This window comes from Geospiza fortis, unplaced genomic scaffold (assembly GCF_000277835.1).
Source record: "Geospiza fortis unplaced genomic scaffold, GeoFor_1.0 scaffold53, whole genome shotgun sequence".
NCBI classification, from domain to species: domain Eukaryota; kingdom Metazoa; phylum Chordata; class Aves; order Passeriformes; family Thraupidae; genus Geospiza; species Geospiza fortis.
The window spans coordinates 2535564-2548411 of NW_005054305.1; the positions used below are offsets into that span (position 1 = coordinate 2535564).

Consider the following 12848-nt stretch of genomic DNA (forward strand, 5'->3'; position numbering starts at 1 on the left):
CCAGCCCCCGCCTCCCCGAGCGAGGTGTTGTGTCCCGGTGCGGTTTTGAGATGGCATGTTTTACCATGGCTGACCTTTCAGGGCTCCAGGAGCGGGGCAGGAAGCTGGGTGTAAGCTGTTGGGTTATTCCAAGAGAAGTTTTACATAGGTTGTGCGTCTGCTTGTATGCAAACCTCCTGGGGAAGCTTTACCCCTGTCTCCAGACAGATGGCATGTTTTACCATGGCTGACCTTTCAGGGCTCCAGGAGCGGGGCAGGAAGCTGGGTGTAAGCTGTTGGGTTATTCCAAGAGAAGTTTTACATAGGTTGTGCGTCTGCTTGTATGCAAACCTCCTGGGGAAGCTTTACCCCTGTCTCCAGACCGACACTGACAAACTGACTTTTTTCCCTTCAACCCCCGTTCTCTCTATTGAGTTTATGACACTACTCTTGGAGTAGTTCCCCAAGTATCTGTAGAAGAGTCCTTACAAGATTACATGAGCTTATTTTGGAGCCAGCGATAGCTAATTATCCTGATTGTTGTGTTGCCACTGCACAAGTCTTGCTGACTTGAATAAAATGTTTATTTACAGTGTCCGTGGGGAGCCCCTAGCACAACATCAATATCATGTTCTCTTGCTGATGTAATGAGTGAACAGCTGGCAAAAGAATTGCAGCTGGAAGAAGAAAATGCTGCTTTTCCTGAAGTGGTTGCGTAAGTTTTAAGTCCTGGATTAGCGCTCTCCATAGTTGTGAACCATCTTCTCTCTCGTGCATTTTTTTACAATGCACTCAGTGCATAGCAATATAGTAAATTATTTGCCTGTTGCCCCTAATTCTGCTTTCTTTTATCTTCTTCAGTGAAGATGGCTTCCCCAGCTAAAAGTCTTCCTTAGATTCTCTTCTCTGTTGCTCTTCCTTCCTTATTGATGTTTTCTTTGCATTTTCTGGGGGTGTTAACATAGTCTGTGAGCTATATCTAGAGAAATATCAGAAATGGGTTTTTTCTACCCTTTTAGGAATTCTTGTCAACAGTGTACAATGTTATTTTGAGAACTATCAGATATATCACCTGTATCCTCCCACTACCTGAAAGCTCTAAAGAAAGGCCAAGAGCTTACTAGGTCCAAAATTTGTAGAATTTTGGCTATCTTTCCTGTGAAGCAGAACAGAGCAACACTATTTGGGATATTTTAAACATATAAAAAGGTATACAAATGCATACACCTGGATGCCTTCTTTTTTTTTCCTGAAGGACATCTTAAAAATAGAGCTTAATGCTTCTTGCTGAATGGTAAACAAGCAAAAATTTAAGTAAAATTTGCATCGTAAATGAGTAGCAAAGAGAAATGAAGTCATAATCTATTAATATTTAGTGTTGGCTTGGAGAGGAGGCAGACAGCTGAAATCCATTCCTTTCTGTCAGCTCTGCATGAAGTCTGTTGTATAGAGTGGGAAAGCGGTATAAAGCAGTGTTTCTGCTTAGATTGCTGTGTTTAATTTTTTTAAAATTCCTGTTTTCATCTTATGTAGTGCTGCTGAAGGACCATTTATTACAGGAGAAAATATTGACACTTCTAGTGATCTAATGCTAGCTCAGATGCTGCAGATGGAATTTGACAAGGAATACGATGCGCAGCTTCGGCGTGAAGAGAAGAAGATCAACGGAGATAGCAAAGGTACCTTCATCAGAAGGAATATTTTTGCTGTGGAGCTGTTCTTGGCACTTAGCTTAAATTGGCAGAGCTGTGAGAAAGTAGCAATCCCTGATAATCACAGACATGCTTATTTGTTTTGTTTCTCAAGTCTCCATATCCTTTGAAAATTATCGGAAGGTGCATCCCTATGACAGTGACAGCTCAGAGGATGAGGTTGATTGGCAGGATACCCGTCATGATCCATACAGAGCAGGTATGTGACAGCTTTAAGCAATAGAATTTCTTCAGCCAATAGACCTGACAGTATGACAGAGTTAAATTAGGTCTTGTTTTAATGTGAGGAGAGACACCAGCTACATTTAAAATCAGGTCACCTCAATGGGAGTTGTCAGCAGGAGGTTGGGTGGGTAACTTCAGGCTTCTGTCTGCCAGTATATTGGCTTCAGTGACTGAATCTGGCAAAATAACCAGTGTAGATGGGAAGTATTGTGGGATGTGCTCATCTGTCATCTGCGTTTGGATTATATGGTTACATATAATCTGTACATAAAATTGAGTACTCCTGTTGTAGCATGCAGAAATGTGTCTGACACCCCAGAGAAGACAGAGAAGTAAGTTGTAACATCATAGCCAAAGAAGCTGTCTTCTGTTTTATAAATAAAATTATATTACTTTTGTGGATATTGTGGGACTTCTATGAGCATTGGTTATGTTTGTTTAGATGTAAAGTTTGGTTTCTCTTTCTCACTGCTGGCAGATAAACCTACTACTACACCAAGAAGGGGTTTCATAGGAAAAGGAAAAGACATTACTACAAAACATGATGAAGTGGTATGTGGAAGAAAAAACACTGCTCGCATGGAAAATGTAAGTGAAAGCTTAGGGAAACTTATTTTGTGTGTAAAACTGGAATGCTGCAGTTCAGCCAAAGAACTAATGCTTGTCCACCAGTGCTGCTGGGTAGGGTGCTGACTTTTCTTTTTTCCCTGTTGGATGAAAGCAATGCAGTCTTTGCTTTATTGGTTATTCACATTGGCAGTTTGAGTTTTGTGGGTTTTCTGTTTAAAAGTAGTTTGTTATTGAGCAATTCAAGAATTTGCATAGAACTGTTTTGGGAAAACAAAACTATCAGCAAGTCTGGCACACAAGCAAATAAAACACAAAAGCTATTTTTGAAAAGGATAGATGTTGTGTAATCTTTCTTCTAATTAATTTTTTCTGATGAGCCAAGTAACTTATTTTCAGTCAATTGTTTGACTTACAGCTTTTCAGTTTGTTTATCTTTAGTACATACCTTTCATTGTTTTTAAGGTAATTGGTGCAACTTTTGTAAATAAGGAAATGCTGCAAGTGCTATTTTTGCAGGATGTTAGGTAATCTCATATCAATTTGGGCAGAACTTTGAGTTCTGAGTTTAAAGCAGTGTGTTTGTGCAATGTTGTCATTATGTTAAAAAAGTGGATTTCACATAGGTCCAAATCTGTCATGAGTTTTTCCAAATCAGAATGAGAATTTTCTGTTTGTGACAACTTTGGGCATCTGCTAGTAACAATGCTTAAATTCCTGTTATTTCTGCTTGTAGTTTGCACCTGAATTCCAAGTTGGGGATGGAATTGGGATGGACTTAAAGCTGTCAAACCAAGTCTTCAATGCCTTAAAACAGCATGCATACTCTGAGGAACGTCGAAGTGCAAGGCTCCATGAGAAGAAGGAGCACTCCACTGCTGTATGTTTTTAATAAAGTCTCTCTATCTACTCCTTATCTTGTGGAATAGCTAAACTCTGCTGGGTAACTTCTTGCAACATTCCATTTTCAGTAAAACAGCTAAGCAACATTATGCTAACATTGCTGAAGGAAATGATATCAGCTAGCTCCTTCTAGAAAAAGGCTCTTTGTTTGAGCTGCATTACTGTGAGAGCCATGTTGAAGTAAGAGCAAGCAGCTACTGTTTTTTTCTCTTTGTCTTTCTAAACTTGTCTCTTAATCAGCTATGTTGAATAAACTGCCTGGAAGTTATTTATAGAAACATCCAGAGGACTAATCCTCTGCAGTTGAACCATATGGCTCTAAATATCTGTCTTCATAACAAGTTTCAGGAGGATGAGGTGACCAACTGACCTAATAATTTAGGAGTTTACTTGGTAGACTGTATGGGTGAGTTTGAAGTAGGGCCTCTGGTAATTCCTGATGTGGACTTCTTCAAATTTATGTGTTTTGCTTTGCTTTATTGTTACTTATATCAAAGAAATATAATACTTGGCATATTGTGATTTGTGATTTGTAAAGGCTTCTTGAAAACCCTGTAGAAAGTGCTGTTGAGCCACAGTCTATATGTGCAATTAGTAAAATATTCTATGTGCTGCACAGCTGATGGGAAACTAAGAGTATTAAATCATTAAATCAGTCCTGAAGCAGATTTGCTTTGCTTCAGATGTTTATTTTGGTTTGGCTTTTTTTCTCCCTTCTGTCAGTTGAGAGAAATTCTATTAATACAGTATTCTTTCCACTTAGTTGAATTCTTGTGATATATAAATATTCTAAACTCACGGTAAAGCAAAGAATTGCTTTATTGAATTGAGTATTCATGTCTTGCCTATTAATTCTATTCATCTCTTGTAGGAGAAAGCAGTGGATCCTAAAACACGTTTACTTCTGTATAAGATGGTCAATTCTGGGATGCTGGAGACCATCACAGGCTGCATCAGCACGGGAAAAGAATCTGTTGTTTTTCATGCCTATGGAGGAAAGTGAGTATATTGTTTGTTACTGATGATAGCTTTAAGTACAAGAGATTGTTTAAAAAGCAGAAAGCACAGAAATATTTAAACATCTGCACCTTTTTTATTTCTGAGATTTAAAGGCTGTATTTATGTATATGCAGGTAATAATAAAATCTGAAAACCAAATGATACCAACCATAAAGTAAAAGAATCCCCACTTTCTTCCTTGGAGGCTATTAATGAATGGGGACAAATCCACCGTGACTTTCTGTGGAAAAATATGTACTCTTTTTATAAAAAAAGAAATCTTGAGGTTTTTGAGAGACTCTTCCCACCAACCTGCCCCAGACCACTGAGCTGTCGTGAGGATCTTGGGCTACCTGAAAGTTGTATTTCCATAGAGCTTGCTCTGTTGCCAGCTCTGTATTTGCAGCTCAGTGGAGGTGCTGTTTGTTACTTTCAGGTTTTCTTGAGGATAGTGTTGGGATGCTGCTCACTTCGTGAATCCTTCCTGCCATACTGGAAGGATTAGAATGCATTATGGCAACTGCATTGTGTTTAACTGACTTTAAACCAGTGATGTTTGAGAAAGAACTAATAAAACTCAAATAAAAATAATGTATTTAGAGATGTCAAGGGAGAAAGTTGGAAATGGGGAGATGTGCCTTAACAAATCGGGAGAGGTAACCTATTTGATAAGCAACTTATAATCAAAATGCCAGAACCCAAACATTCATATGTAAGTTTAATCATAGAATTGTTATAAACATAACTTGGCTTCTAAATGTGATAGAAAATTAGATCCTCTCTTATATTAAAAATAGCAGTATGTGGCAATGTATAAAAACCCAAACCCATGCATTTGCTTGTAAATATGTGAATAGTTAACTTTGTTATATATTTGTCTTTTTCCATGAGCAGTGCAACTGAAGATAAAGTTATTCCTCCAGAATGTGCCATCAAAGTGTTTAAAACAACTCTTAATGAATTCAAGAACCGTGACAAATACATTAAGGATGACTACAGGTTTAAAGACCGCTTCAGTAAATTGAATCCACGAAAAATTATTCGTATGTGGGCTGAGAAAGAAATGCATAACTTAACAAGGTAAAGAAAGAAAAAGAAAGTGTAGTTGCCAAATACCTGTCAGTTTCCTGTTCTCTGTTTAAGGCAGATAATCTATGTCTGGGTATTTGACTTTTAGGCCAAAATAATATACAACCTGGCACAGATTGAATAAGCCCCTGGGTTTTTTTACAGTTTAATAAGCTGTGTCAGCATCTTCAGTGATTTTGCAGGAGAATTTACAGGCTCATGAAGTTAACAGGTTCTAGTTGTAAAAGTGATTAGTATTTAGTGAGCATTTTTAGATTAACTTATAACTTCAGAATCTGAATTTTCCTGTGTAAAATACTGTGCAATATATATAATTATTCAGTTTTTAATCCTTTCAAAGACTTTGTTTACTCTGGATCAGTTTTTTCACACAGCTCTCAGATTGCAAATGAGATAGTGGGAACTAGAACTTCGGGGGCTTTGAAGCTTTTGTTCTGTTTTTCTTCATCAGTATCTATTTTCTGATTCACAGAATGCAAAATGCAGGAATTCCTTGTCCTCAAGTGGTTATCCTTAAGAAACACGTCTTGGTTATGTCTTTCATTGGCCAGGATCAAGTCCCAGCTCCTAAACTAAAGGATGTAACACTTAGTAGTGAAGATATGAAAAAGGCCTACTATCAGATTCTTAATGTAAGATGATGCTGATTTCTCCTCCAAATCTGGGTTGTATTTTCTTTTAAGGGAGTAACTGTAAGGACAGATGAGCACGTATTTACTTTTCAGGATGCTTACATAATTGTCAAGATACGAAGTCCAAAGTCTTATTTTGCTGCTGTTTAATGTGTGACTTAGAATCACTAAGAAAGTGTGCACTGAAAAATATACAATTAAATTTAATCTTAATCTGAGTGGAAAACATACTGGAATTTGGTGACAAACAGATGCTTAGCAGCAGAGGAATTGTGAGCAAGTAGTCCTCCTTTTACAGAAGCGGTATGTGGTTTAGAAAATTCTCTGAAGTCTTTCTGGGCTTACCAAACACTTAATTTACAATGCTTAAGCACTCTCCAGTGGATTGCCCGCCCCCTTTTCAGCAAACCTAGAAACTGGAGAATTAATTAGAACATTGCATGGTGGATGCTTTAATTTCCTATTATCTGCTTGGTTCAAACACACCAGCTGCTAACTGTCTACTCATTATTATGTTATAGATATTAAAAATCCCAACCAGACAACTAGCCCAACAGCTTGGTAACAGGAGTGGTCTAGGTCTCGAATGAGACCAGTGAGCAACACAGCTATGTCTTAAGTGAATTTGTGTACTGGTTAGGACTCAGTCTCTACAACTGTGAGACTTTCTCCCCATGTGATAGGAGTGAAAATGACATGTATTTAGAGAATATGCTTATCTGTCTCCTGCACTTGGACTGCTTGGCAGAGCTGACTTGAGGTTACCAGAGTAGCTCTTCTGACTTTGCCAAAGCTAAGCTCAGTGATAAAAACTTAGTTTCCTGGCATTTTGCCAAAAATGCAATTCCCTGGATGGAGGCATATTGAAGACTTGGGTAAAAATTAAGTAAATTATGTGGGTGATTAGAGAAAGCTTGGGGTTGTTTTGGTGTTTTTTTTTTTTTTAAGTCGTGCTAGCAGTATTTATCTGGAGTATAGCATACTTCCTTCATTAATTTGGTTCCTTGCAGATGATGCAGCAGTTGTATAGGGAGTGCAACCTGGTCCATGCAGATCTGAGTGAATACAACATGCTTTGGCATGATGGGAAGGTGAGTTTGTTCATAATTTGGGGGGGGAATGTTTTATCTACTGTGAAACACTAATACAAAGTGAATTGCTATTTCTCTGTGACTACAGGTCTGGCTTATTGATGTCAGTCAGTCTGTGGAGCCAACCCATCCTCATGGACTTGAGTTTTTGTTCAGAGACTGTAGGAATGTTTCACAGGTAAGACCTCTTTGTCTGACAATCTTCTGTTATGCTGCATGTTTTCTAAGATACAAGATATCTTAGATATGCAGAAGATTACTCTTGCACATTTTCCATGCTGATAGTGTCCATCTCTGAAAGTGAAAAAAATGTGGAAAAGTAAAATTATACCACTAGAACTTAAAACTTCTTTCAGTTACGTTTATCTGTGGGTCAGCAAAAACAAAAATGTAATTTTGGGTAAATGTAGTAACTGGGGAAAGTCAAAGGAATATTTTATTCTGTGTAGTAAAGTGTTTAATGTGTGCTCTTTATATTGGCTAGTTCTTCCAGAAAGGAGGCGTGGCAGAAGCACTTAATGAGCGGGAACTCTTCAACGCTGTCTCAGGTTTAAATATTACAGCTGACAATGAAGTAGACTTCCAAGCAGAGGTATAGCTTTCTCTGTCTAACAATTTAAATTTGGTTAGCTATGGTAGCTATTACAATATCTTAACTTTCCAGATTTAGTTTGTGTGATTGCTGTGAGTAAAATTTCAGCAGTCATTCTGCATCTCTTTTTAAAACCTTGAGTATTTCAACCTAGTTACAACCACTTACAGAAACTTAGATTGACAGACCTCTCCACCCCCTTTCCTGAACCCTGCTCCCAAGCAGAAAAGACTTCATGTTGAATATAGTTGCTTCATTTCAGCATTAAGGCAAATCTAGTGATCTGTTTTAGTTTAAAAGCTGTTGTGTTGCCTTACATGCATTAAAGGTTGTACAACAAAAGGAAAGTTGTGTTAAAAATAATAATTATTCTACTGCTAATTTTTCATGGTTTAGATGTGAATTTATTTGAATTTAAAGTTTAGGCTAGGATTTTTAATTTTGAAGCTTAAAATCATGATAATGTGAATATGGACTTAGGAATCTTTGGTCACTGTTGGCTTTTAGTTTTCACCTTTGGCTGTAACTCCTCAAGGCCTGTGTCCTGATATCAGATTTTAAAAAAAACTAGTTGTCAAACATTCCATATTTTCTACTTAAAGTAAGGGCAATGTGGCAATTCTACTCTCCCTAGTTCCTAATGATATTGCAGGTTTGTGCTAGTCCAGCATGGAGTAGGTGGGAGCTGGTAATTAGGTGACTCCTGGGGCAGTGGGTCAAAGTAAGAAAGAGATGAAAGGAACGCAGTGCCACAGTTCCACAATCTCTGTGTCTTTGGAGAAAGGCACACTTCTGTACTTTGAGGAATACAGCTGAAGTCTTAAGAAATCATCCAGTCCTCCCTGGTGCATTTTAGTTACATAGCTTCAAACTGTAAAGGAGTGCTGCTCATTTTAGTAACTTGTTGAGAACAGATATTTCCAGGTGTACCTGGCTGTATTTGAGCTGTTACATGTGACTGACTCTTTGAAATAGCAACATTTTACGTACCTGCTCTGGCCTCAAAAGCTACTTTTTAATGCTGTTTAGAAGCCTTCTGCTGCTGGCATGGTTTTATGATTTCAGCATGGTTTTATTTTTGGCTCTCTAGATTGAAGCTTTGGAGAAGATGAATGAAGATCACGTGCAGAATCATGGAAAGAAACTGTCAACGTTTTCTAGTGAGGGAGACCCACCTATATATGATGAATAGCACTGAGTTTGTAGCTGCTGACGAAACAAAACACAAATTTACTGCTTCTAACTACGTTGGTGCAGTGGTAAATGTCAACTGCCAATGTCAAGAGAGTGGTTGGCTGGGAATACCAAAATGGAAAACACAGCAAGCATATGGTGATGCCTCAGTGGTTTGCTTTTTTTTTTAACTTGTCCCACACATCAGGCCGGCACTGTAAGAATGGACTGTCACTACCACTTTAAAACAGACTGACAACTTCACCAATTGCCCAGTTACATTAGACTAATGTAGCTCAGATGGTCATATTTTGCATGATTCAGAGCTTAGATATCTTTTAGTCTAAAAAAAAATTTAAAAAAATCATCATATTGTCCGAAGTATCTAGTGGGAAAGCACACTAGAAGAGTCCCTCTCTTTTTTTTCCGAATGCAACTTGGAAAACTAATGAAACATTTTTTATGGGCACAGTGTTATTCATCCATCTCCACAAAGGGCAAAATGAAAAGGCAAACTATGCACTGCGATCATATGAAAATATTAATTTAGCAAAGTAATATATTTATAAATGCAGAAGTCTGGACTTTTTCATTTGAAGTACAGGGAATGTGGCTCTAATTATCTCTGTAAATGCCATTGGGTGTTATATGGGAAATATATTTGAAATCCAACCAGCAGAGGACTTCCTTGGTGACATGCCAGGAAATCCTGAGTCAATGATGTATGTGTAATAAAGAGTCAGTTTAGGTAGCTTCACTCTTAATACACAAATGGTTCCAAGAACTTGGTATAAGCCACAAACAAAACTATAATAATCCTGTCTATACCTAGAATATCAGTTTGAAGCATCAAATGTTTTTACCCTAAAGATAATCACAGACAAATCTGAGTATTCTTTTTGCACCTGTAAGCAAAAAAAGCTTTGTTTAGAAATAATGATTACTGATACTGGTTTCCACAGTCTATTTATTCTTAATGTCAGTCTTTTTTTTTTTCTTTTTTTTTTGGTGAGCATCTTCTAAAAATCTACTGATGTTTGTCTCCAAAAAACACATTTAAAGATGAACTGATGTGGTGGGATAGTTTGGAATTAAGGAATTCTAATCAACTTCTTTTTAACTGATTTCTGGTTTCTAGTTTCTGATGCTGCTCTTTATCAAGCAGAATATAGTGATGCTACATGTGACCTCACAGTGTGCTGTGAAAGTGACTTTTTAATCTCTTTTTGTTGGAAAACTGGTGGTGAAGTAAAAATTTAAGATCTTGTGGTGGTATTCTTGCATGGTTCTTTGCATCATGGAGGCCTTCATAGATCTTTGGTGCTTCGCTAGAGCAGTCTTAGGGTAGGACCAGACAATATAAAAATTACTCTTTGGGTGGGTGCTACAGGAACAGTAAACAACCTTGGTTTTGCCAGTTTCATACCAACACTTGGATCCTCTTCCTTTTTCTAAATCAGACAAGTATCTTGCATTTGCCCCTTACTTTTGAAATAAAGGAGCTTGTATCTTTCAGATACTTAAGTCTGTTCTGAATTTCTCAGTGAAACAGTTTCCCAAAATAATGGTATCAGGGAAAGGACAGACTAGGTACTGCAAGGGAAGTGCTAACCTCTTTAGGAAGACTACAAGCTGCAGTTGTCAAAGAGATCCAGATCTCCTTCAGAGGAGAAGGCTTTTTTTCAAAAAAATAGTCCTATTCTTGGCTTAAAAGTAGTTTTAATATTCTTAACATTTGTTAGGGGGGAAAATATCTCAGAACAGTGTCTAATGCCTTAGAATGTTCTTGTACAAGGAAGTTTTTGATTGCTACAGCTATTTGCATGAAGAGAGAGGAAGAAGGCAGAAATAACAGGAAGCAAGGAGGGTGTTTTTTGAGCTATTTGAAACAGGCCCCTGCTTGTATCTCTGTGCTTGGGTCAAAGCCTCTGTTGTTACTGTCATTTTTAATTTCTTGCTAAAATCTGTCTAGCACAAGCTTAAGAAAACCAAACGCACCCCAAATAAATGAAGTAATTTTTCTTGAGTATAATTTAAAGCTATTGGGCCCAAATACATTATATACTATGTATTATACACTATATAATATTTCTTATATATTAATATATTTTCACTTCCAGCAGTAAAATTGGCTCAGAAATTTGCTTTGAGATTTTAAGACACCTGAGCCTGTTTCCAAGTAGTTGAAAACAAGAATTTGCTAAAAGAAGCATTTTCCTGGAGTCCTTTGAAATAAAAGTTTCCAGGATTATTGTTGGGCAAATAGAATCTTAGTTTTGAAGTTGGCCATTAACGTTTATTACTATCAGATGAGTTACAAGTTGTGTGTGTTATTTACTTGTCTGCTGATTTCCCCTCAAAGATACCTCAGTTTCTATTGCAATTGTAGGAAGTCCATGCTGGTTTTTAGAGAAGTAGGAATGGGTAAATGTCAGTAGAATTAGGGTAAATATCAGTAGAATTTCTTAAATGTCTTAATTTTTCACCCTGGATTAACTAAACTTCTGGCTAAAAAGCAATAAATTTTGTTACTTTGTAAAAACTTATGAACTTCAAGGCACTTCAAATGCTTTGGATATACTTGTCATCTCCAGTTAACAGAATTGTTTGGTGATGCAGGAGGGTTCTGCAGAACAAACAGCTCGTTGTAATTCTTAGTTGTGACTTTAGTATCCTTATGTGAAATCTCTTTAGTATCTGATGTGAAATTAGTGCAGGTGGACTAACTTGGTCACAAGTCATCCAATAGTTGTTTGCATTATACTGGTACTTAAATTTCTATTTCTCCCATACTAAACTGTGATACCATTTTAATCTGATATTTTTAAAATTGTTATGATCTTAGTCTTCCCCCCCCCTTTTTAAATTTTCCTTTCTAAACCAATAAGGAAATACATAATTGATAATCTCACACAGTTTCTAGATCATAATGTAAGGCTTACAGCGAGTGAGCCAAGGCATTAGCCAGTGCATGAACAAAAAAAAATCCCCATCAACAAAAAAAATCCCATCACTGTTTTGTTGTCCAAACTAAAATATATGCTCAGCATAAATGCTGAGGACCAAGCCAGACTTTGACTTCAATAATGCCTTATTAATATTTTTCCTGAACACTAAAAAGCAGTTTCCCGCCAAGGAGCAGGATCAATAGTGACATGGTGATGCAGTAATTGTGGACAAATAAAGGCAGATCTCAGAAGCAGTTGTTTCCCTTTTTTCTCCACATAAAAGTTTTAGTTTTGTTGGTTTTAAAATCACTATAAAAGACTGGGCCAAAAGCCCCAGGCTGCTGCTGCGGCCTCCACACTTGGTTAAGAAGGACAGTGGTTTTGCTTGCCTGACATTTTAAAGTCCACTAGCTTTGCTTTTAAAAGCAGAATAAATCCTCCCAGAGCAGTGCCCCGATAGGTGACACCAGTTGGAGTCAGAGCTTATCCTGGCACCTTAAATCACTTATTTCCCTCCTCTAATATGTGCCCTCCTAAATATTTACAATGTGTTCCCGCACTGTAACGCTATGCTGATCCCACGTCTTTCCTTTTGCCAGCATCCACGCCATTCCTGAAGCAGATTTTGCAGCTTCCCAGGTCTCTGTCTTCGTTTGTTAAGCTCACTGATACCTCTCATATATTGGCGTTCAGAAGTGCTGGACACATCCCTGCTCCCGGTCTCTCCAGCAGCGCTCCCTGATCCCGATCCCGGTCTCTCCAGCAGCGCTTCCTGATCCCGATCCCGATCCCGATCCTGATCCTGGCCTCTCCAAGAGCGCTCCCTGTCCCTGATCCCTCTCCCGGGCCGCTGCGCCTTTAAGGCGGGAGCGCCCCGCGTCACGCGCGAGGGGAGTGTAAACAGGAAGCGGCCGCCCGCGAGCGGGGGTGGGCAATGG

General features: G+C 38.1%; 1 protein-coding gene across 1 annotated transcript; it reads left to right on the forward strand.

Moving 5' to 3' along the window:
- Positions 1–578: 578 nt before the first annotated feature.
- Positions 579–11504, forward strand: RIOK3 (RIO kinase 3). The gene is made up of 12 exons (XM_031066517.1): positions 579–694; positions 1513–1658; positions 1786–1890; positions 2395–2504; positions 3220–3363; positions 4258–4385; positions 5280–5465; positions 5947–6106; positions 7117–7197; positions 7286–7375; positions 7682–7789; positions 8880–11504. Exons 1-12 carry the CDS (start codon positions 627–629, stop codon positions 8979–8981), a joined length of 1428 nt encoding a protein of 475 aa, XP_030922377.1. The 5' UTR covers positions 579–626; the 3' UTR covers positions 8982–11504.
- The last annotated feature ends 1344 nt before the right edge of the window (positions 11505–12848 follow it).